The sequence below is a fragment of the Vespa velutina genome, chromosome 8 (assembly GCF_912470025.1).
Source record: "Vespa velutina chromosome 8, iVesVel2.1, whole genome shotgun sequence".
NCBI classification, from domain to species: Eukaryota; Metazoa; Arthropoda; class Insecta; order Hymenoptera; family Vespidae; genus Vespa; species Vespa velutina.
In genome coordinates, this window is record NC_062195.1 from 8,087,635 (window position 1) to 8,112,519 (window position 24,885).

The following is a 24,885-nucleotide window of genomic DNA, read 5'->3' on the forward strand; positions in this document are numbered from 1 at the left end:
GACTGATATTACATATGGCTGCTAATCTGACGTAATGTACCGAAGTAGTGACGATGTAGGACACTCGTTATATATAATATCAACTTGTTTCCTTTTCGAAGACTAGGTAACTACATACAAACGTAAAGCTCGAGTTCGTTTTTCTTTCTCCTCGCATTAGAATCGAAACTGACGAGTTTCTTTCGTGAAAGCATACATTTCTACCAAAGAAACGTGACCGACGAACATGAGTCGACGAGAGTAAGAGTGCGGAACATAGTGATAAATCATTCTTATTCGACTTCCTTCGTTTTTCTTTCATTTCTTTTTCCTTCCCTCCCCTCTCCCCTTTATATATATTCTCGTAAGAACAAAGGGATAATATATTTGAAATTTGAACAAAAGAATATATATATTTATATCGACTAGTCGATACTATATATATATATATATATATATATATATATATATATATATATATACATGTATATCTGTATATATATTATAAATTATTATAAATTATATTATTAATAATATATATATGTATATTATTTTTTCTTTTTGATCTGTATAACTTAAATTATTTTCATTTTTTTTTTCTTTATTTGTTTCTTTTTTTAAATGATACGTTGCTCACCGTTGGCGCGAGTAACAGCGACGATAAATATCCAGGCGAGAAGGAAATACCAAAGACGGTCGGCCATGTCCACTCTTTTCGTGATGGTCACTATCGCAGGAAGGATATTAAAATTTTAAGAAAGGAGACGAAAATATATGACAAGGGTGAGAGGGATCGAAGAAGAGGAGGAAAGGAAAAGGGGAAAGGAAAAGGAAGAGGAGGAGAAGGAGGAGGAGGAAGAGAAGATGTTTTCGTCTAGTCTCGACGTACTCTCATCTAGACGTTGGTTGTCCGCTTTCTTCAAGGACGAGACAACTTTTCTCATCCGTTCCTGAGCGTCCTCGCTGAGAAAGTACGTGCACGCACGCAATAAAAAAGAAAAAAAGAAAAAAAGAGAAAAAGGGAAAGAGAGAAAGAGATAAAGAGAGAAAGAGAAAGAAAAAGAGAGAGAGAGAGAGAGAGAAGAGACGGCAAGGTAAGGTTATAAACACACAGGAAAGTAGTAGTGGGGAAACGACGATGGAACGCAAGAGAAAAGAACAAACGAATAAGTCTCGTCTCGAACTAAGAGATGTTCTCTGTGCGAAGCCGCGAGAGACACTGACGGGCCCGAGCAATGGCGGGATAGTTCGAACCGCGAGTAGGCCCAAACAGTGGCGTAGGCATTAATCTTTTAGCATTTGAATTTAATTCGTTGATAGAAAGAAACGGTTAACGATCGTTTAAAAGAATTCTTTCTATTTTTTTTTTTTTCTAATAAACAATTTTGTTCTTTTTTTTTATAGAAAAAAAAGAAAGAACAGAATTGTTTATTAGAAAAAAAAAAAAAATAGAAAGAATTCTTTTTTTTTTTTTATAGAAAAAAAAAGAAAGGAAGAAAGAAAGAAATAGACAGATGAACAGACAAATATAAAAAGATAGAAATACAAACTTTTCTCTTATCTCTTTTTTCTATTGATTTAATTTAAGAAATCATTTCGATATACCGTCGAATCATTATAATAAATCTTGACTTCGTTGCTTGGGACTTCTTTCTTGGTCGGTGTACAAAAGTTCGCAATAAGTAAGAAAAAGCTGGCAAAGAACGAGTGGTGAACTGGTCGATAGATGTTTGGTATGCTCGCACACGTAACCGTAGTATACGACGGGTATCTATTAATTATACTGAAGGCGAATGCGAGCGGCTATGGACCGTCGCGAAGAAGGTGTAACTCGTTCGAGTCTAATTGATTTATGAATCGACGATTCGCGCGTGCGCGCGCGCGAGAAAGAGAGATACATATATATATATATATATAGTTACTTATATGACTACGATTTTTTTAAGCTTTCTATCTAATTGTACGCCGTAAAAATTATTGGAATGACGAATTAAAAGAAATAAGCAATAATATTCAAAAGTAAACGTCCTTCTTTCTTCTGCTTTTTCTCTTTTACCGAGACCGAGATGCGCGCGCATAATATTTTCACGTGGGCGTTTGGTCCACGGTTGTCGCGCTGCTGGACCTTACATGGACTCGAACCATGAGTCACTTCCCAAAGAAGAAGAGTATGCAAAACGATCCTGTATTGGCTTACCCACGCGGAATGGAGTCGGAGGAAAGAAAAATGAAGAAAAAACGAAGAAAAAAAAGAAGAAGAAAAAGAAGAAGAAAAAAAAAAGAAAAGAAGGAGGAAAGGTATGCCTCTGCGAGGTTCCTTTGCGGCACGTACGTTTACTTAAGAACAAGAGTGTATGACACGAGTCGAAGGATAGCGTATATACGAGGAAGTGCACGCGCTTATCCCTGTCCAAGATAATTGGCGTGTCACCATGTAATAATTAGGAAGGTGCACGCGATGAACCTGTTGTCGGAGTTTTCTTTTTTCTTTTCTTTCTGGTATTTTTTTTTTTCTTTCCTTCAAGTTTCAAGGTACTTACCCAGGTATTCGTCTTTTCAAATTATTTTCTATTTTAAACTCGCCGTCGATTTCCGTCGAAGAAAAAAAAAAGAAGATAAAAAGAAAAAAAGAAAAAGAAAAAAGAAATTCACAAAGAAAAGAAGAAACCGAGAGAGGAGAAGAAATGTAAATTTACTCGCACCATACCTGCTGCCTTGGGGGGACTCACGAGAGTTATCCTCCTCCTTCACCTCCTCCTTCATCTCCTCTTTCCATCCTTCTCTCCTTCATTCCCAACTGATGAGAGGGGGCAGAGAGAAACGGATGTCTGTCCTCTGCGTTCAACGCAACAAAAAGTTCCTTAGACTTCGTGTCCCTTCGTCCACTCTCGGTAAAACTCGCGCGTTCGTTTCTGACAGCGCGCGATACACTCTATTATCGGAGCTCCAGGTGAAAGTGTCCAAGCGTGCGTTTCGTAACGAGTAACCGCTAGTGGTTGCACGGATCTTACGATCGGATCGTTCCTTCGTAGAAATGTTGAAATGCTGTTGAAAGAAAACGATTAATGAGATCGTGAGATCTTTGAAATTTCGTTAGAAATTATCAGCTAAAAATACGCTAGGACATTTTACGTCGATGTAAAACAATTTAAAATGAATGCGGTTAATGAAATTATTATAACAAAATGAGATAAAACGAATAAAGAATATTGTTTCTTAACGTTTGAATTTTCTATTATTTGCATTTTCAAAGATTTTTGTCCTGAAAATTTAGAAATTTCGGAAAAATCATTTGTCATTAAATTCAAGCAATTATTAAATTTATCTTTAGCGATTATTGAAGCAACGAAAACATCGATTAGAAAAATCGATCTTATATACTTTTTTTCATTTATTCTTTGCCTGAGAGAGTACGTATCGATCGTATACATATTGTAAACGAATAATTTACATTCCCGTTAATTCAAAGAAAACTTCGATGGCTATTGTCTCGCTGAAACTTAAAAAATATCTTCGGCGTCTGTGTTGCACGTGCCCCAAAGAAGTCAGACTCCGTGTGTATTTTTCATTTCTATGCGTTAACGAGGCACGCGTGATCGAGAAGAAAAAAATAATGGAGAACAATGACAATGGTACGTTGAAGCATGTATATGTATATATACTGTGTTGTATATATACCGTATACATATATATATATATACCTATGTGTATTCTACATCGATTTTAATCTTTGTTTAGTTTCATAGAACTCCCGACTCGCTTTCTCATTAAAGGGTTTTCCCTTCTTACTCCACGTGAGCAACTGCCGACCGAATAGCAGGATGCTAATTATAAACTCGGAGAAGAATGAAATGATCTTTTAGTACATAGAAACGAGCGAACGTAAGCGTCCTTACTTCCTTGAGAATTTTTTCATCTCGTTTCTGCGTTCGTTCTTATTATATTATTTTTGTTATTATTATTATTATTATTATTATTATTATTATTATTATTATTATTATTATTATTATTACTAAAGTTATTTAACCCCATTATTGAAAATGATTCGTGAATTAGGTTTCGTGGGATTTGGTCGTGGACTCCGTCCTCTTCTCTCCCTTCTTCTCTTATCACGAGTTATTAAGACCGATTGTTCGTTAATTCGCCGAGCCTCTACTCTATTCCTAACAATTATAAATTATTGACATCAATCTTCCGAGCATAGCAGTGTTTTAATGTGCATATATATGCATTACTAGCACATGAATTACTAACTCTCCTTGTAATTTCCTTTTTCTCTCTTTGTTTTTTTTTCTTTACCACAGGAGCGAACGAAGCGATAACGAAAGAGAGAGAGAGAGAGAGAGAAAGAGAAAGAGAGAGAGAGAGAGAGAAAGAGAAAGAGAGAGAGAGAGAGAGAGAAAGTTAGATTTGTAGCGTTCGATACTATTGAGTCGTTCAGGCGGTACCTTTGAACCCTTCTATCTTCTCTTTTCTTCTTCGACTAAAGGTGTTCTCTTAGTGTCTAATAACAAGTGTACCAGATAGTATAATTATTTAATTGTAATTATATATTTTACAAAAATAAATAGCCGACGTTCAACGTCCTTCGATTCGTACACGATCCTTCATATGTACAATTCTACCCTTCGACAATAACTATTCACATATAATCAATAAGATACATATGTATGAGAATATGTATGTGTGTGTTTTTAATTTAAGTTACGCAATTACTACGTTCTAAATTTCATGGATCAAGAAACATATCAAATGTAACTAAATCTCTAATGTTTGTCAAGAACGTTACGTATGTAATACGTAAGGATGTAATATCTTTTTCACAAATAATTTCTTTAAATTTGTATATCGAAAAAATTTATCTCCAAACGAGTTTCAAAGGAGTATACGAAGAAAGAGAACGATCGCGATTAGAGAGAAACTACTTCTTAGATGTGCCGTTCTACCATAAGTTTGTTCGTTCAGAATCTGACATTGCGATTCTCGGAAATGTTTCACGTTTCCTTCGGAATCTCTAGCCAGTACGCAGAGCTCGTACTTGCTCCTCGATACAGGTAAATCCTGAATCTTATAAGACCTAGCATTGTAAACGAGGTCCTTCTCGATCGTTGACTTGCTACTTCCCGACTCTCGTACTACTACATAAAAATCACCGATGTCTTCTCGCGATGTCACGTACCACGTGGCCTTCCAACTCTTATCCTCTTTGTCACTGAAACATCAATGTGACAAATCATTTATTTTCTTTATTGTCATTTATTATTTATTTTTCATTTATGTATTGTGTAATTGTTTATTATTTTCTTTATATATATATATATATATATATATATATATATATATATATATATATATTATGGTTCCAATTAAAAGAAAGTTAATTATCGTAATTTTGAAATTGGAATAATTCTTTTCTAAAATTTTTTACGTACTACTCGATATTTCGATACTTCACGTCGGGTGTGATATCTAATTGTTCGTTCTCGTATATCTCTTCTGTATTACATCCCATCAGATCTTCCGTGATTTCAGAAAGAAGCTTTTCAGAAACATAACTTGGACTTTTGCATGTAACATTCGACCATTCTGTAGGCATTTTGCTGAATGTGTTCAACCATCTTTTTAGAGGTCGAACGTGACAATCGCAATGTAACAAATTTCCTATAAATATTATGAATAACAATATTATAGATTTGTGTATTCTGAAAAGAGCATTAATAAATGTGTGTATAATAAATTATGTGTATATAGATTAAATTTACCGAAATAATGAATTCTCGTGCCATTTTGAATAATCTTCATGAAATTCTCGTCGAATATATCGATTTTATTCATTTCCAAATCCAAAAGCATCAAGTTTCGCATTGGTAGAATTTTATACATTGGTAAATACGTCAGATGATTATGGCTTAGGTATAAGTAACTTAAATTATTCGATGGTTCGAAAACGTTTGGTTCTGAGATATCATTGATATCATTGTACGATAAATCCAACGAGTGCAGTGCTGTGAGATTGCCGATTACGTCTAAAATCGAATAATATGAAATTTCACGTTGTATAAATATGAATACTTATTTTAAATTGATATTTGTTTTAACAATTAATAATTAATTTTAATAATTAATATTTCTTTTAAATTGATTCACTTGAGAAGATTACTTACAACGACGTATCTCATTGATATTGTTATGACTTAGATTTAAGTATTGAAGTTTTTTTCCACCGATGGTCAACTCGAACGTTACTACAGGCATTGTGTTGTACGAGAGATCCACTTCTTTCAATTTGTATGGAATCCAAGGATCATTGGGTAACATTTTTCTCGTGATGAAAGAGATTTTGTTATGACTAAGATTGAGCCGTTCTAATGATAGGCAATCGTCTAACAATCCATGAGTTTTATTATCCAACCTTTCTAATTTATTGTAGGATAGATCGAGCGTTCTTAAAGAAACCAAACCTTGGAACGCCCCATTTGGTATGTAAGTAATATTATTGTTTGTCAAATTTAAAGTCAATAATTGAAGAAGACCTTCGAAAGCGCGATTATTTATATTGTGAATTTGATTATTAGCGAGATTCAATTCGAATACAATTGGTAGACGACCAAATGCCGCTTTGCCAAGTTGTGTCAAATGGTTGTCCTATAAAAAATATTTGTATATACATATAATATATATATATATATATATAAAAGATAGATTTTTAGATGTCTTGTTAACTTGTCACGATTTAGAAAATATTTGTATTTATCGAAATTTCATTAAATTCGAATAATCGTAATTATTGTATATTCTTTTATTATTATTAAGAAATGTTTAAATCATTTTAAACGTTCAAACGCGACTGACCTGTAAGTAGAGATATTGCAAACTGCTTAAAGTACTCAAGGCTTCCCACGGTGGTATGGATATATTATTCGCTTGCAGGTTCAAGGTCCTCAAGGTCAACAGGTTTTCGAAGCTCCCATGCCGAAGATTATCGCCTAGTCGATTCCTCGAAAGATCCAACGAAAGGAGAGCGTTCATCGTAGGCCATACCTCCAACGTTGGTATTTCTTCGAGCAAATTTTCTGAAAAGTCCAAGTGACCCAACGGATTTGGCAATTGAAATATCTTGCTCAGTCGATTGTTCTTCACGGTTATGCTTCTAAAAATTCATAAGCATTAACCTTGCAAAATATTCTCTGTGAAAAGTTGGATGAATTTTAAATATAGAATAAAAAAGAAAAAAAAAAGAAATAGAGATAGCTACCTGCAACTGGCTAATCTGGTTAGACTACCACGTGCTATGTCGTTGAGTTGATTGTAGCTCATATCTAATTCGAGTAATGTCGGCAATGGACCGAACGTCGACGGTTTTATCTTCTCCAAGGAATTATGAGAGAAATTTAAAAATCGTAAACTAAAGAGCGTTTGAAAGACGCCATTGTGTATGTCCGAAAGATTATTGTAAGACAGATCAATCGTATGGAGTTCGTAGAGCTTCGGAAACGTTTGACGTGGAACCGAATGTATCAAGTTGTGAGATGCATTGAGTATTTTTAGCCCAGTCATGTTGTGCAATGGTACCTGCAATCATTTTGCGTGTTACCTATTACTGTTCATTTTCTTACCGTAATAATTTTAACGAATTGTATATATGCAAGGTGACTGTACTATCGTACTGAAACGCCATATGTCAAATAATCTTATATATAACGTTAGTTCTTATTTCCATATGTTACGATAATTCATATTGTTTGATTTTCAACATTATTATAACATATTAGTTGTTCTCGTAATAGTCCAATTTCGAAAAATTTGAACGTTTCTTTGAAAATAAAACTCATATTTTACTTGTTGAAGGATTCTCATATTATAGATATATTTATCTATTTTTCCCATGACAGTCGATTAATCTCTTCCTCTTCCTCTTCCTCTCTCCTTCTCTCTCTCTCTCTCTCTCTCTCTCTCTCTCTCTCTCTCTCGGAATCAGTTTATCCCGTAAATCAAGCAATTCTATTTACCTGACCCAACGAAGTGAACAGATTGTAGCTGAGTTGCAGTTCGGTGGCGTACGTTGAACTGTCGAAGGAATATTTCGAAATATTCTCAAGTTTGTTGTGACTAAGATCGAGCGAGGTAATATTGGCGCAGTTCTCAAATGCTTCAGGCTCTATTGTAGCAATTTCATTGTGCGATAGATTCACTTTCGCCAGGAAAAGATCCTTGAATGCTAATTTCTCCACGGTTGTCACGAAATTCTCGGAGACATCTATGAGCTATGAAAAATGTTGTAAAATGAAAAAGAATTAAAAAAAAAAAAGAAAGGAAAAAAAGAAGGAAAAGGGAAAACAAACTTATCCTATAATTTAATATCGTCGAGGTCTCTTGCGTTTCCTTTATTACGATATTCGTTTAAGTATGACTCACATTCATATGCGTTTTTTGTGCAATAATAATTAAATAGCAACCGATAGCAATCTCTAGTATACATCAAAAAGTGAAAGTGGTCGAAGACGCAAGTGGAGACAATATACTAGTTGCTCCGATATACGAGAGAAACCTGTGGTATTACGACGAGTTTTGATAGCAAAGCCGCGTTGCATAATCATATACATTACTATGTTATCGCACGCACATGAAACGGTATATATATATATACATACATATATATATATATGTATATAATTATATATATAATTATATATATAATTATATATATAATTATATATATAATTATATACATATATATATATTAATAACTTACATAAATATAATATATATATTTATGTTAATAATTTGTGTATGTGTAAATACGAACCTCAGCAAATTGTAACTGATGAAACATTTGATAATCGATTTTCTTGATGAAATTCCGTGATAAATCGATGGTACCGATTCTTGTGATCGAGCCGAAAGTACCTCTGCCTACTTCATTAATTTGATTGTTGCTTAAAAACAAACGTCTTAGAAAACGCATGCCACGGAACGTATTTGAGTCAAGTTTCCTGATCTTATTGTGACTCAAATTGAGAACTTTTAAGACGGAATTTCTTGCAAAAGTTCCCCTGCAAAGAACAAAAATAGAAAAAAGAAAAAAAGAAAAAGAAAGATGGCTGTTGGAAAGTACAAATTTTTATATTTCATTTTATCTTTGAAACTTGACGTACATACCTCTTTAAGTCTGAGATCGCATTATGAGAAAAATTACACCATCCCAATTTGGTAAGATCGGCAAGATGAGAGCCGTCCAACTTATCAATAAGATTATTCGACAAATCAAGGAATTCGGTATCCCTGAGTCCCTTAAATTGATTTCTTTTTAAATCTTTGATTTTGTTATCATGAAGATCCAAAGTTTTCATTTTTTTCAAAGGTTGCAACGCTTCGACTGGTAACGAGGACATAATTCCTGTAATATAATCGATATTAGAGAACGAACGATCGTTAAACGTTAAAGTTCAAATCACAATATTACTTACCGTTACTGATTTCTAATTTTTCTAATTTCGCGGCAGCGGCACTCTCAGTGAAACTATTCCCTGGTAAAATAACGATACGATGTCCAACGATATTCAATAGACTAAGATTTCCTAGAATTTGTAGTGCTTCCCTTGGAAACTTTTCAAGACGACTGTTTATCAAATAAAGTTCCTGAAGGGTTCTGTTCACTCCGAGAAAACTGTGTTCCTCGATTAATCTCAATGGTGTATCAATAAATTTTAGGACTCTAATGTCTAATGGATAAAGAGCTGGTCCATAGAAACGTCCTAAAATTTAAAAAATTCAATTATAACAATCAATTATGTGAATCAGAAGATCCTGAATATTAGAAAAGTAATTCTCACCGATATTGCATTTATACAGGATCAATTCTTCGATAGGCATACCTTCGTTCCCTAATTTAACAAAAGCCAGGCTCAAGCTGGCTAAATTCGTATTTTCGCAATGAATATATAGTCCTCTGTCACTTCCACGAACGCAAGTACAAGGGTAAATATCAGTGGGTATCTTAGGACACGTAAATCTTGGCCCAGGTGGAATATATTCGCCCATGATGGGCAGGGCCAAGCCCAATACAAAAGGGACCAGCAACATTTCTATAACGATTTATCTTCATTATACAAATTATCATAATTATTATAATTAAGAATATTTAACTTTTAATTAATAATTGCCATTCGTCATGCAATTTCGTCAAGCTCTAAAAGTTTTAACCTCGTTGAAACGAAAGCCGATAGAAAATTGTGTTAAAATATTTTTAGAGAATTCCTCGTAAACATAAATGGCTGCGATTGAAGCTTTCTATTCAAGGACTTTTAATGTTTAAAATTAATTCTTACGTCATGACTCACAAAAGAAATCATATATTCAGATTCTCCATACTATCATCCCACACGAACAAGAGGTGACTAACCGGTGATTTATCGATGAGAGCCTAAAAATGTCCTCGAAATGTCCTTTTATTTTCCACTTTTCTTTTTCTTTTTTTTTTTTTTTCTTTCTTTTTTCTCATCAAAAAGGAGACGTCTCTAAGCGATATTAATTCACTTTTTTTATCTTTAATAAAAGATGAGAATATTGTGGGCGTAGAAGTGACTTTTGCTCGTCCTTTTTAATTTATGGAGTTAATTAATTCGTATAGGTAGGTGGATAGATCTACATATATTACTATCTGACATTTGGAATGAAAAAAAAAGAGATAAAAGAATAAAAAAAGAGATAGAAAAATGATCGAGAGATCAACGTCCTCGAGTGCAATGGAAAATAGATGATCATTTTCAGATTATCTATCTTCATCATACTTGTGATTCCTATGTCAGAAATTATAAGGGACGCGTGAGAGATCGATCATAATCTTTGCAACAAGAAACAAATTAAAAAAAAAGAAAAATAAAAGATATGTTTATCGCGATAAAATGGACTTTGTTAAATGTGAGAAGGTAGAAGAAGAAGTGCTTACAATTAGATTTTAAATCTTTCGCACGAGATGAGAGGATGAAATATTTGACATGATGCGAAAAGATGAAAACTCGTAATGTTCGAGCAAGTTTCGGTCAAGGTTCAAACAAAATATTCTTTCGAGTGTTGTTGCTTGCGTCAAATCAAACTATTTCATCGGCGTTCTCTTTCTTTTTCTTTCTATATAACTGTAAATACTAAGCGAGATGAGCCAGGTGCGTAACCGCGCGTAAATTTCCATAGAAAATGAACCGTTAGCAAAGTAGTACGTATGTAGATATATACATAAATACGTTTGAGATCGAGATAAGGATAGATGCCACGAGAAAAGTGCGTGGGCTTATGATGATTAGAGAAAATATATTTTTTTCTTTTACAATGAACGGGCAAAGATCGTTTTAAATTCATCGTCCTGTTTCTTTTCTTTTTTTTCTCTCTTCAAGGTTATAGGAATGTTTATTAAAATATCAAGAAATACGAGTTCTTTCGAACCGATTGAAATGGTTAACATTGAAAAAAGAAAATGTAAGCTCGTTCGAACGGTCAAACGGTTGAATCATTAGAACCAGAATAACATCATTCTAATGATAGGGCACGGCGTTGTTTTGATGAATAACAATAGTAGCGTGTAATTAAAGTAATCGAAGGAATCACTGACCTGGTAAATCCAACAACATACTTTATTGTGCATCCAGTAAATAACCGTGTAAGAAGGCGAAAAGAAAGGCACGGTGATCTAGTTTTACGGTTAGTAAGTGCAACTCTCACAACGTAGTATACGTAGCTACGGATACTATAATCATCATGATGGGTAGAATAATAAAAACTAATTAGCTGATATACATAATAAATATACATTTTTCAGATATCTTTGAAATGCTTTTTATAACGAATAAATTGATTTTATTACTTTCCAACGATATTAATTTATTATTAAATTATAAAAATTTCAAGAATTTGGGTTAAGTACAGAACCAAATTCTATTTTTGCGTTACCATTCAAGTTTACGATAAACATATTATAATAACATCTGTTGGAATAACAGATATCCTTTCACTTGTTTGAACCGACCTCGGTTGGTCTTCGTTGAAAACAAGCAATGGACCGGATCGGTCCCGTTCCGCGATAACTTCGTGTCTAGTATTGAAGAAAAAAAAAAAAAAGAAAGAAATAATGTATTAATCGATGTTATTGACGTAATGAAAACGGGATTCGTAAATTTTTATGCGGATTTTGTTACTGAAAATAAATGCGTTCCGTGACAGTTTCTGAACAGAACCAAATTCAAATAGCTCGAAGCACCTATTAGCAGAGAGAAAATATGTTCGTAATCGATCTTAACGGTGAGAAAGTAACGTTCGAGAATGAAATCGAGTAAATGACGATTCAAAGCTAGCTCAATGGTTCGTGGGAATTCAGATCTTTCTACTTTCGATGTTCAAGAAACCTAAAGACGATTAAAGAAGAAGAAAAATCTTATTCCACGTTCTACTTTCCTACGATTTCTAATCATCGATATTATTATTTTTGTCATCGTTGTCATGTTGGATGAGAAAAAAAAAGAAAGAGCAGGTACTTACATAAACGATATATTTCCGTGAAATAATCGTCGAAGAAATATTCGAAGTAAAGAAAAGAATAGAAAGGAAAAGAAAGAGAAAGGAAGGAAGAAAGAAAGAAAGAAAAAAAAGAAAGAAAGAAAGAAAGAAAGATCATTTTAAGGTTCTTTTCTTTTCACCAAAGAAGTTAACAAAATCAATCCCAAGGATATTTTCATTTCACCGGTCGTCCTTGCCGGTCGTCGCTCGATAAAAATACTTTGTCTAACGGACGTAGTATCGGTTTCAAGGTGACAAGGAGAGAAATATCTTTCTTCTTTAAATATGCATCGAATATTAAATTAATGTTTTGTTTTTTTTTTTTTTTATTCTTTTTTTCCTTTCATTTTCTGTTTTCTTTATCTTTTTTTTTTTTTTTCGTTTCTTCGAATTTAAAAAAAGACAAAATTTAGAGGAAAAATTATCGTTAAAGATTTGAGAGACGAGACTAGATAAAGTAAGAAAGTAAGTAAGTACATGTTTCATCCACGCATCGGTGTCACCGTTGAAACAGCGTGGTGAACTGAACGGATGAGGCGCTCTAAAGGCACGTGGAACGATCGCTTATCTCAAGAGCACGTGTGTAGTATCTGTCAAATGCAACGACCCCGACGAGTATGTTTCTGTAAAAGTCACGCGTAAACGATCGATCTAATTCGAATGAATTCACCATGACGTTACCAAGCCCATTGCCTTTCTCTCTCTCTCTCTCTCTCTCTCTCTCTCTCTCTCTCTCTCTTTCTGTTTCTCTTTTTTTCCCTTTCTCTTTCTTTTTTTCCTCGCTGTCAGAGAAAATTTTCTTTAATCGATTGAATCGAATTGCATTATTGACGAACGAATTTAATTCACGAACTTAATAAAACTAGTTTGCGTTAACACTATGCACATAAGAGATGCAATATTTCAAAGTCACATGTCACATGTTCGTTTTTTCTTTATTTTCTTTTTTTTTCCTTTTTTTTTCTTTATCTTCTTTTTCGTATACGAACGATGAACATACGTATGTATGTATGTATGTATGATGTATGTATGTATGTATGTATGTATGTATGTATGTATGTATATAGAATATAGAAAGAGAGAGAAGAGAGAAGACGAAAATATACGAGTCACTATACGCACGTTACGTTTCAACTCGCGTTTCTTCAAGACATTCTGTGTATGGTTCCTGGATGAAGTTGCCGTGAAAACTGAACCACTGCTCGACGCTAAAGAGAAAGGCAGGCTTAGAGAAGCGAGGCGTCCCTCATCGACTCTTGATACTTACTGTCCTTTCGTGGACATGCGCCCTTACGTCGCCGTACGACGATAGACTTTTTATTCGCATTCGAGTTCGCTCGAAGCGTTTTCTTCTTTCTTTTTTTTTCTTTTTTCTTTTTTTTTTTTTTTTATTTTGATTTTTACAAAGTTCGTAAAACATAACTTTGTCGTGAAAAACGAAATCAACGTATCGAATTGGTTTTTAATCCTTTTTTTTCCTTCCCTCTCTTTCTCTCTCTTATTAGAATTTTTATTGAAATGTAAATTTGGATTATACAATTTCATTCGAAATTATATTTTGAAAAATTTACGAGGAGTATGCGAGTTAAAAGAAAAAGAAAGTAGAGTTGTATTAATTATATAAGTCGAGTGAAAGTCTTTCCTAATATTTTATCATTAATTAGGTTTTATGAATTTTCTTGCTTAACAGCGACATCTGTTATATGTTATATGTTATTGTAGCAAAAGTATTTCGCTGCTTATAGATAAATTAAATGCATTGTTTATAATATAAAAACTTATCGCATTTATAGAAAAATAAACTAGAGATTATCAATACTAGTTCCAATCTTAAATTTTTGAATTTTTTTAAAGTCCTTGAACATAAACGAAGACAGGATGTTATTAAATAAGATTACTCGTACGGTAATGCGAGATACGTGGATCATTTTAGAGATTACATGCTTGTTAAAATCAATGAATTCGTTAAGTGTCTTAAGTAACTACGAAGGAACGTGTGTTGTCCGGCTATCTGCTCTTATAGAAGTCAGCTGCATTGCCAACCGAGAACGTCAGTGGTTCGATCGAGTGTCCGTTCTCACCGATTTAGATTCGACGAGTTAAAAACTCTGAAGAAATCTGTTGGAAGCGATAATACCGTGATAATTTTGTTCGAGTCGCTTTTAAATATGGCCAGGGGTGATCTTTTAATACTAAATATTATATATTGTAAGTAATAACAAAATTATATAAATATATATTTATCAAAACTTATTATTTTCGTGTAGTATTTTTAGGTACAACGATGGGTTTACCAACTTTTGGACATATCGTAAGCAATCTCTTTTACAATTAACAAATTTTTGTTTTAAAGGTTTATTTCTTTTTCTTTTTTTTTTTTATTTAAATTTCTAATATATATTTTTTTTCATTTATTGAAGGAACGTAATCGTCTAGAAACTTACGAAGATCTGTCAGATCAATCAATCGATCTGAATCTCTTCAGCAATTTAACTTTTCAATTCTCTTGCGAGAACAAACCGATTGGTCTTTATGCCGACGTCGACTACGATTGTCGGATTTTTCACGCTTGCGACGATGATGGAAAAGGCTTTCCAATGATTTGCCCGAATAATACGGTCTTCGATCAAAGACAACGAGTTTGCAGTGACATTGTAAATGACTGTGAACACGCTCACGAATGGTAAGCAGAAATCGTAATTTTAGATTTCATTATCATCTCTTTAATGTGTTTTTTTTTTTGTAACTTTTTTTTTTATAGGTATTATATCAACGAATTACCTTATTCCGACGAATTGACAGATTATAACAAAGTTGAATCGATCGAGGACAATATTCCCACGGTCGTGCCACTTGCTGCATCTTAAAATCAAATTATTGTATCACTTGTAAAAAGTTTATTAATTCTTCTTTTTTTTTTTTTTTGTAATAAAAACACTTAAAGAAAGAAAACACGACGAGAATAATATGTATATTTTATTCGTTAATAACTCATAATCAGAGATTATCATTGACAGTCTTAATCTCTACGAAATAACGATCCGTCGGTCGTTTTTCACATCTATCCTATTGCATTAAATTATAAATCATATTATAATTAAAGTATTAAAGAACTTATATGATAAGTAATTTGATTATATGAAAATCATAAAGAAGATAAATGATAATGCGTCACCCTTCACCGTGAAGACCCCAGGAAAAATAAATATTATTTGCCTCATACCTAAAAAATCGCATTGACCCTTACGATAAACGCTAATTTGTCGAGATACAATATACGAACCCTTTTACTCTTCTTTTTTTTATCGAATGTACGTACGTGTGTGTGTATATATGTATGTATGTGTGTGTGTGTGTGTGTGTATGTGTGTATGGGTGTGGGTGATATATCATTAAACTACCTTACATAACGTTAAACAAGAATTTTTCTTGCGAAACGTCGATGAGTATTGCAAAATATCTACGTAATAGCGAAGTTCATTGAAAGCGATTGATGCTTTTCGAGCGTCGATAGTACGTAATTAAACGATATGCGTTAAAATTAAACGTTATTAAAGCTAATCCAACGAAAAGGGACGGTAATGTAACCGTACGTAATTACATCTAAAACAACGCAGACAATTATTTATTACTCTTAGCCGTAATAAGGCGCATAATACCCTTTGGGTGGCCAAACTACACCCGGTTCTGTCTTATCGTTGTCATAGACGTATTTTATTTTAGGATGAGTGCTCGGTCCAAAGAATGCTTGACGAATCATTGCAAACATGGCCGAACCTAGAGCCATATTGCTGAGCATCCCGGCCATAGTGGCAGCTGCACGTGCATGAGCAAGCGCCGTTTGTATCAGGAAAGAAATGACAAAACCTATTCCAGGCAACATTTGCATCATTTTCATTTTCATATTTCGACCCAATTCCATGATCGTATTTGTGATCTTTTTAGGGACAATGTCCTCGTTAAGATGGGGTAACTGAATCGTCAGTTTTGTACGAATATCATTCTCAAAAACTTTATCGTCCTGTTTTATACTATTTTCGATATCAGATTCGTTCAACAGATTACCCTCGGATCTCTCAACTTTTGTCTCCTGCAAGTAAGAATCCGAATATTCATTCACGAACGATCTCAATGTATTCTTCGTGCGATCTTGTCTGTTCCTCGATGTTTGATCGTCCGATTCTTTTTCCAAATCGTAATTTAATCTAGCGTCTAACGGAATAACCCTTAAATATTCCGACTTATTCGTTTCCGAGTTGAGTGGCACGATGTCTATAGTTTTGTCAAATTCATTAGTAGTTTTTTTTCTCAACGATCTTAGATCGTCCACTTTGAAGGATTCGAGTTTATTCATAAACTTACGATTCAATCGAGTACCAAAAAGAACTTCGAATGCTCCGTAGGCATCTTCCAAACTGAGATAATTTTTTGAACCACCTTCTATATTGTCCGAAATGTTCGATTTTATTTTATCAAGGAACATGCTAATGATCTGATCATCGTTTATCGATCGATCTTTCGTCTTCTTATCATCGTCATCGTTATACTTTAAATATTGATAATCTATGTCCTGGAAATTATCGTTTAAACTCCTATCCCTTTTATCTTTGTCCTTTTTATTCTTATCCGAATCTGGTCTCTGATCTAATACTTCTTCCATGATATCACTGATGATCGTAAGAATGCTAGGTAAATTCTTATTGTCCTTTATTTTTGTACCCCGACCTTCGCGAAAACCTGCGAAGCTTATACCAACTTCCCCATTACCGTAGCCTCTTATCTTTAAGAAACCCCAATTGGTTTGGAACTTATCTTCAGCTAATTTTTTATAAGTTTCTAACAAAAAGTTCTCGATCGATTCCTTCCTGGCTAATAACTCTTTTTCGAATTCGAATGTGGACATTCCAAAGAATTGTTCAATCTCTGTCTCTATCGACCTTCCGAATGGATTGAAACTTGGTAAAGATGGTAGAGATGGTAAATTGCTAGATATAACTGGCCACACGAATATGCCCATACACCTGATGAAACTCAAACTGCTAATACATTGAACGATTCTCGACAAGAAACTTCGTTTCGACGTAGCTGCGTTCAAATCTTCTACTTTTTTAAGTATCTCGTATTGATCGGCGGTCAAGGAATCCCTTATAGTAGAATTCAAAGTGTCTACGAAATATTTTTTTTCATTGTTCGAATATCGATCGTTTGTCAGATTTTTTAATTTCGAGACTTGGATCAATAATTGCAAAAATTCGGATTCGTCAATGTTTGGAAAAGTTGATTCGGATTCCTTCAAATGTTTCCTTTCAGTTTCCATCCTTTGTGGATAAGATTTGAAAAGATCCACAATACTCCTCCGTTTTCTAACTTCTTTAATCGGCAACTCGGATTCCGTTTGTTCCTTATCAGACAAATTGACTTTTTCCATAGAAATATCTATGAGGGTTCCAGATGGTTGACCAGGATATCCAGGGATTATGCTTTGATCATCTGCAAATAAAGGGAAGTCAAAGATCGATAGTTTGTATAGGAATGAAAAAGTATTGTTGATTTAATTAGTAAGATAGATTCACCTACTGACGGTGTCGACGGTGATACCAATGACTGCCTTGTTTTTTCTGAATCAAGTGTTACGGCCGATGACTGTTGTACAGCATCTAATATCTCTTTCGGATATTCAATCGTCCTAATAGCTACTGGTATGTTTCCTAATTGCGATAGATCGAGAAACTGACTCGTTCCTTCTGGTATTTGGGGGATTAACCCTGGTAGCTGTGGAATACTAACTGGAAGAGAAGGAATATTGGGTGGAAGTTGAGGTAAGTTAGGTATTTCAGCCAATGGTAAGGTACCGGGTAGTTGAGGAATTCCTGATATGCCTGGTACTTGACTGATGTCAGGCAGTTGAGAAAAGTAGTCGCCAAATTGAGGAAAATTTGGTAAAGATGGGAGATAGGTTTTCAAGGTAGGCCAGCTAACATGTTGACTGCAGGCTATAAAATTATTAGTACGCATACATTCTAACATTTTCATAACGTATGTAGGTCTTACAGGATCTGGTAATGCTCGTTCCATAAGTCTGATAATATTGGTTTGTTGTTTTGTTAATACAGTTTGTATTATTGGATTATTGGTATCCAAGTAGGAATGATCAAGTCGTGGTCTCGAATCTTTTTTTAACGCTTCTTCCAAAATTATTTCTATTTTCTTCTGAAAATATTCCAATGATGTTTGCTCGTTGACAAGATCCGCTCTATCCTCTTCCGATTTGAAATCTGAAATACTCATATTTAATGACGAAGGTAGCTTCGTTCTAGCTATACTTTGTGAAATCCCAAATTCAGGGAAACTTGGCAATCTAGGAAAAAACTGATGAATCGTTGGCCAAGTGATATCTTTGGTGCATTCTAAGAACGTATTTCTTCGAATGCAAGTGGTCATTCTCTCAATGAAAACAACACGTTCGGATTCTGGCAAAAGACACTCTGCTGTTTGAATTATTTGATATTGTCTATCCGTAAAATAATGCAATAAATCTTCTTTTCTCGTGGATGAATCGATACGTGGTAAATTCGGTGTAGAAATTCTTACTGCTTCCAAAATATTCAAGATTATAGCTTCGGGATGTTCGGTGAAAATCGGAACAAATCTTGTATCTGTTATTGTCACTCTTGCATCTCCATGTTGTCCGGTTTTAACATTTGTCTCCGAAAGATGAGAAACCTCCGCATTCGAACTATTTTCTGTTAGATTATGAGACGTAAGAGAAGAAATAGAATTTCCATTATTCGGTATGTTTGAAAATATACCAAAATTCGGGAAACTAGGAACTCCTGGGAAGTAATCAATCAAGGTAGGCCAGAGAATGTCTCTCGAACAAAGTATAAAATTATATTCGCTAACGCATTTGATCATGTGATCTACGAACTCAGATCTGGTTGATTCAGGAATCAAATTCTCTGTAATTCTAACGATTAATTGTTGTTGAGCGTTTAATAAATCGTAAAAAAGTTGCGTTTTGACAGTTTCGTTCGATGATGCGTTAACAACGTTCGGCGACGATTGTTGAATCTTTTTTAAGATATTGAATATGACGGATTCAGGATGTTCCGTATATATTGGCACGAATCTTGTACCAGTTATACTAATTACAGGAACATTATTTTGTTGAGAAGTTGTTTTCAAAACAGGCTCAACTTGAGCAGATGTTCTGGACATTATTTTTACGGTAGACTTTTCTAAAATATCAGGATCGATCGCTTCTTGAATATATTTCGTCGAGTTTTGCAAAATTTGTTTGCTTTCCGTTAAACTGTCTAAAAGCGATGACTCGTTCGATGAAGTTTCAATTTCTATTTGCGAAAATTCTGGCAAATTTTGTGAGTAATATGCTATCGATGGCCAGATTACATATTGTGTACAATTCATAAAATCGTTTCTATCTTGAAGACACCTCAAAACTTGTGCGAGAAATGTGGCACGAGCTGATGGCGGAAGAATATTTTCGGCCAATTTCAAAATTTCAAATTGTTTCTCCGTCAAGGTCGTCAAAATTATCACGTTTCCAGAGACTGTTTGCAAAGGAATCTCGTTTACGCTTTTTAAAGAGTTTCGAACTTGTTCCAGTGTTTCGATAATTTTAGATTCCAAATTCAAACGAGGATCATCATTTTTTCTATACAAGATGTTAGAAGTAGGCGCTTGGGTTGGTATCATTTGTGGAATTTGTGGTGACATAGGTATTGTTTGCGTAGGTATATTTGGTATAGTTGGTATTGTTGGTATATTTGGTATACTTGGTATACTTGGTATGCTTGGTACATTTGGTATAAGTCCGAAAAAATCCGAAAAAGTTGGTGAAATACTTGGAAAAGATGCGAATAAATCGGACAAACCGGGAATCTGGATGTCTGGGAAGAAAGAAGAGAAATCGGGAAGATTTGGAATGAATTGTTTAACGGTGGGCCAAGTCGAATATTTCATACAGGTTAAATAATTATATTCTTGTATACATCGAACAGTTTTTTGAACAAATTCCGGCCGATAAGAGAGCGGAATAAATTGCTCGGCCATTTGTATGGTTATTAATTGATCCGGAGGAATTACAGTCGTGTAAAAGTTTGTTGGTTCCTCATAGAGAGACGATGTCGATTCTACTCTTGGATAATCCTTGAGAGTATTCCGTAAAACGTGTATGATCACTGTTTCCGGCGTAGGCTTCCTCATTCTAGTGGCATCGGAATCGACGACCTCAGGAAGTTCTCCGATCTCATCAGAGAAACCAGGAAACGGAACGATCGGATATTCAGGAACTATGGTAATACTTGGATACCAAGTTTGATAATCTGGAAAAGCTGGTAGAGTTGGAAAATATTGTTTCATCATGGGCCATGCGAAATATCTTAAACAGCTGAGATATTCGAATCTTCGCACGCAGGAAAACATTTTGTCAGTATATTCACGACGTAATTCTAGAGGTAAGAGTTTTTCACCTAATTGAAGGATCTCTAATTGTCCAGGTGTCAGTAACTTTTGAAAAGTTTTATTCTTTGAGTCAATCAAGTATGGTGGCTTATCTACCTCGAGACGCGATTCTAATGCTTGTTTTAACATCGATAATACCACGGATTCCGGTGTTAATAATCTTTTCTGATGGATGCTGGAAGAAGATCTATCGACTTTTTCTCGATTACTTTGAAATAGATCGATCAAATTTATTTCTATAGGTATATTAGCAGCAAATACTTGACTGATAGATTCTGGAATATTATCGGTTATGATCGGCCATATAAAGATCCTCATGCAATTCAACACGCTAAGTCCCCTAATACACTCGTACATGTTGCTAACGAAAGATTGTCTTTGCTTTACTTCGACCAATTGTTCTGCGCACTTGATTATATCAATCTGATTTTTGGTCAAATCTGTCGCGTTCAATTGACTGGAATATGATTCGCTTAAGTTCGTCGATTTTTTCGAGGCAACGATATCCTTCAGCGTTTCCAACAATTGATTTTCATTAAATTTCGGAATTTCCGGGAGTACGTCAATCGCGTGTTCTTTTAAATATTGAACGAAGGTACGATTTTTTATTTGTTCTTGTAGCAACATCGCCTGATTTCTCCACCTTTGAAGACGATCATCGATACTATTTAAAGAGGAAGAAGCCCGGATGTTATTCTGGTATTTGACATCCGATAAATTACTTCGTTGATTTCTAATCTCATCAATGTTTTCCTCGGTTACAATCACATCGTCGATTCCAAGCAATTTTGCTTCATTAAGAACCTTAACTTCGTCAACATTTTTCTTATTTTTTACGTTATCGTTTACCAAACCTAGTGCATCGTCGCGAATGGATATCAATTTTTTAATTTGGCTATCAACGATCGATTTTTCTTCGTTATCGGGAATTTCGGAACCATCCTCGGCACTCAAATACACGGTTGAGCTTTTGTGCTTGAACTTACCTCGAGCTTCCTCTAAATATCTTTGTTCTCTTTTCGATTTAATCGATTCGGTCATTGTTATTGGATTCGATTCTTTATTCCGATCGATTTCAGAAATATTTTCCTCGTTGGCAATCAAACTTCTAAGATTGTTACGTATGTCTTCTTTTATCGCTAAAGTATTATCAGTCTCTATCTTAGCAATCTCATCGCTTTGATTTGAGGTTTTTATTTCTACCGGAATATCTAGAACAATATCGTCGTTGTTCTTGACATCGTCAACCTTGATAGCCTTTTTTTGCGAGCGTTCACCTTTGGTCAGTCCGTTATTACGATCTACATTGATCTTCGAAGATTGATCATTCGGTAGCTCTATCTCGTCCACCGATTCTACTTCAGCGTCAAATCTACGAATGCCTTCGTTCTTTATGGCATCACCTTCGGCATTACCGATAAAACTTGCTTCTGTTTCTTGGACTACACTCTTAACGGGTAACGTTAAATCGTTCCGTCGTCTCTTTTTTGCAATAGAAGTCTCATTCCTCTCGACGTTCCTTTCAGTTATTTTGACTTCATCCTCGATCAATTTCTTCTCTTGTTCGTGCCAATCGATCGATCCTGAAAGTTTCTTTCGACTCGTTTCGTTTAGTCTTACCTGATCGATCTTCTGCGCTGACGGTTCCGAAGTAATCTTCTCGTACTTGTCAATATCATCGTAGGATACACTCCGCGAAGAAACACCGTGAAGGAGGAAAAAGATTAGGATGAAGAAAAGAAAATAGTAGCTCCGTGCTAAACTACGGATGATGCTCGTTCTTGGCCGTAGGCGTTGAGAGTTGAGTGCTCTCATGGTCGCGGTCGAGAGGCGAATGTCTCGGCCACTTCTCGGAGCCGGTCTATGGTCAGCCATGCCACACGTATGGTGATACACATACCATCGTCTTCCAATGCGGAACACGAAGGTACACGAGCGTGTACGCATGCATCTAGCCCTACCAACAGCAACCTGGCATTTCCATTTTTGCGATTCTTCTCTATGTGCATCCTTGGAGACTTCGAGGAGAAGCAAGTTCATGGTTTAACGGCCCTGGATTGAACGTACTATCGATGAAACGGCCGCGGAATCTTTTATGCTTACCAGGTAAAAACTTTTACAAAATTTATATTCCATCATTTTCTTTTCTTTACGTTTTTACGTTTTACCATCTAACGTCTACTTTCATTATTCCTTTATGACATTTATTTATGATCATGCTTTCCTGATATTTCTCATTAATCATCGGTATTATAAAGAAGATTAATCATAATAAATGAATATATATATATATATATATATATATTGATATAAGAAATATACATTGTATAATTACAGACCATAATAAAGCACACGTTCGAAATGATTTTTTTTCTTGTTTTTTTTTTTGTTAAGTCGAAAGCAATTAAATACATATTACCCTAGAAAATAATATACTGTGTTGCTTTTTAAGATCTTTTTATTTAATATTCATCTTCCTTCGAGTTCCGTATATGTACGTGAAAATTATATCATCTCGTCCTAGAATATTTCTCTGTTAAAATAAATGCTAAAGTCTTCGTAACTACGGATATATTTTTCTTTCTTCTTTTTTCTTTTTTCCTTTTTTTTTCAATTATATTTATACACGAAAAGTTCGTAGTAATCATAATGATTTGAAGGAAAACAAAAAAAGAATTAGTCCATAGTTAGCAAATTCGAGTTTTAAGTGAAAAAAAGAAAAAATAAAAAAAAAAAAGAACAGAGTGAAAGATAGAAATAAAGAAAAATGAAGAAGTTTCATTGGCCGACAGTTCTCTTCGAATAAAGTCCAATGCGGGTTTCAGGTTCATGTTTAAAACAGCTTCTTCGTTCTCGGTGCAAGGGGTTGAATTTTTAGTCCTTGAAGGAATCGAGACTCGAAGTACCCGTCGGTGAAGGTAGAGCGATGGAGGGAAGAGAAGAACGCAATGCATTTTTGCAGTGATCCTTATTTTCTAAGATGGCTGCTCTCTACCCCTTACTTCTTTCCTCCTTCCTCTTCTCTCTTTCTGTACTGGATTCTCAACGTAAAGATGCTACAGTAAACCTGTATTGCCTTTCTTTCTTTATCTACTGACTGTTCGCACGTTTTAAGCTACGTTCACAACGCTTTATATTGCCCATACCATTCTCTGATAATGATTCGAAGAATTTTTCCAAAGACAACGAAAGGAATTGTATTTTTGAGAGAATTGTGTATTAAAAAAAAAACAAAACAAAACAAAACAAAACAAAGTGTATAGTTATTAATAAGAAATTTTTTAGATCTATTTATGAGTACAAGATCTTTTTTATCTTTTTTTATCATTTTAATTGTAATCATATGACAAATCTCATTCTCAATAGCGTAATAAGATTTATATATTTATTAGATTTTTATCGCTTATATGCACATAGAATATGTACTGCAACTTTGCTCTATAAATAATGACATTTATAATAGTTAATGCATGTTAAATGATTTAACTTAAGTTAATAAACGATTGACAATTGCATTAATTAGGCATTTATTTTTTGTATAGTATATATCTATGTAAAAACTACATATGAACATATGAAATAATGTGAATATACAGATTAATAAAATCAAAGATGCAAGAAGGGAAGAAAAAAAACATATCATTTTCTTTCAATATTATATTAAATAGTTTTAATAGCGGTCTAGTTTATATTTTAATTGAATATCATCATTTTCACGATACCTTTCGAACTAACATAATGGAATAAAAGAGACTCGTCTTCATGGTTAAACAATCGCGCTCAAGGTGACGGTCGTACGCGAATGATCGTCGGACAGTGACCGTGACAGTGACGTAGAAAGTGGGACAAAGTTCCCCGCAACATACATCGTTCGAA

The 24,885-nt window shown here is 34.3% G+C and overlaps 4 protein-coding genes across 14 annotated transcripts in view; 1 reads left to right on the forward strand and 3 right to left on the reverse strand.

Moving 5' to 3' along the window:
- Positions 1-3,002, reverse strand: part of LOC124950887 — a 25,064-nt gene extending 22,062 nt beyond the window's left edge. Inside the window, exons 1-2 of one of the 3 annotated variants that reach the window (XM_047498331.1) lie at positions 869-1,205; positions 617-706 (exon numbers count right to left, since the gene is read on the reverse strand). In XM_047498331.1, coding sequence (XP_047354287.1) covers positions 617-706; positions 869-923 — 145 coding nt within the window. In that variant the 5' untranslated portion in view covers positions 924-1,205. Of the gene's footprint in view, positions 1-616; positions 1,206-2,686 lie in introns of those variants that run through there. The other 2 variants (XM_047498333.1, XM_047498332.1) reach the window with 2 other exon arrangements.
- Positions 3,003-4,334: 1,332 nt separating this feature from the next.
- LOC124950885 (chaoptin) lies at positions 4,335-13,963 on the reverse strand. 7 transcript variants are annotated; one of them, XM_047498321.1, is made up of 14 exons: positions 13,648-13,703; positions 13,003-13,148; positions 10,320-10,639; positions 9,813-10,064; positions 9,447-9,734; positions 9,139-9,376; positions 8,786-9,032; positions 7,989-8,243; positions 7,235-7,551; positions 6,832-7,129; positions 6,144-6,624; positions 5,742-6,005; positions 5,412-5,640; positions 4,335-5,191 (listed from the first exon to the last, which is right to left on the reverse strand). In XM_047498321.1, the coding sequence occupies exons 4-14, from the start codon at positions 10,060-10,062 to the stop codon at positions 4,855-4,857; spliced, it is 3,204 nt and encodes a 1,067-aa protein (XP_047354277.1). In that variant the 5' UTR covers positions 10,063-10,064; positions 10,320-10,639; positions 13,003-13,148; positions 13,648-13,703; the 3' UTR covers positions 4,335-4,854. The 7 variants fall into 7 exon arrangements, with proteins under 7 accessions (XP_047354277.1, XP_047354275.1, XP_047354274.1 ...); XM_047498319.1 differs by lacking the exon at positions 13,003-13,148 and adding an exon at positions 11,585-11,719 and having other exon boundaries at positions 13,648-13,695; XM_047498318.1 differs by having other exon boundaries at positions 10,382-10,639; positions 13,003-13,963.
- Positions 13,964-14,516: 553 nt separating this feature from the next.
- Positions 14,517-15,540, forward strand: LOC124951097. Of its 3 annotated transcripts, none has more exons than XM_047498891.1 (4): positions 14,517-14,733; positions 14,802-14,836; positions 14,946-15,208; positions 15,287-15,540. In XM_047498891.1, the coding sequence occupies exons 1-4, from the start codon at positions 14,694-14,696 to the stop codon at positions 15,390-15,392; spliced, it is 444 nt and encodes a 147-aa protein (XP_047354847.1). In that variant the 5' UTR covers positions 14,517-14,693; the 3' UTR covers positions 15,393-15,540. The 3 variants fall into 3 exon arrangements, with proteins under 3 accessions (XP_047354847.1, XP_047354848.1, XP_047354846.1); XM_047498892.1 differs by having other exon boundaries at positions 14,519-14,703; positions 14,793-14,836; positions 15,287-15,539; XM_047498890.1 differs by having other exon boundaries at positions 14,533-14,733; positions 14,793-14,836; positions 15,287-15,536.
- A 323-nt stretch (positions 15,541-15,863) lies between these two features.
- Positions 15,864-22,884, reverse strand: LOC124951162. Its single transcript, XM_047498994.1, has 2 exons — positions 18,099-22,884; positions 15,864-18,015 (listed from the first exon to the last, which is right to left on the reverse strand). Exons 1-2 carry the CDS (start codon positions 22,882-22,884, stop codon positions 16,160-16,162), a joined length of 6,642 nt encoding a protein of 2,213 aa, XP_047354950.1. The 3' UTR covers positions 15,864-16,159.
- Positions 22,885-24,885: the final 2,001 nt, after the last annotated feature.

Bases quoted from the DNA above. Each gene is read 5' to 3' on its own strand.
- LOC124950885 (XM_047498323.1), bottom strand. From the start codon at position 10,062: ATGTTGCTGGTCCCTTTTGTATTGGGCTTGGCCCTGCCCATCATGGGC. The intron at 9,735-9,812 runs GTGAGAATTACT...TTTAAATTTTAG, and splicing joins CCTGTATAAATGCAATATCG to GACGTTTCTATGGACCAGCT. The intron at 8,244-8,785 runs GTTCGTATTTAC...CATTTTTCATAG, and splicing joins ATCAGTTACAATTTGCTGAG to CTCATAGATGTCTCCGAGAA.
- LOC124951097 (XM_047498890.1), top strand. From the start codon at position 14,694: ATGGCCAGGGGTGATCTTTTAATACTAAATATTATATATT. The intron at 14,837-14,945 runs GTAAGCAATCTC...CATTTATTGAAG, and splicing joins TACCAACTTTTGGACATATC to GAACGTAATCGTCTAGAAAC. The intron at 15,209-15,286 runs GTAAGCAGAAAT...TTTTTTTTATAG, and splicing joins TGTGAACACGCTCACGAATG to GTATTATATCAACGAATTAC.
- LOC124951162 (XM_047498994.1), bottom strand. From the start codon at position 22,884: ATGGCTGACCATAGACCGGCTCCGAGAAGTGGCCGAGACATTCGCCTC. The intron at 18,016-18,098 runs GTGAATCTATCT...CTTTATTTGCAG, and splicing joins ACCGTCGACACCGTCAGTAG to ATGATCAAAGCATAATCCCT.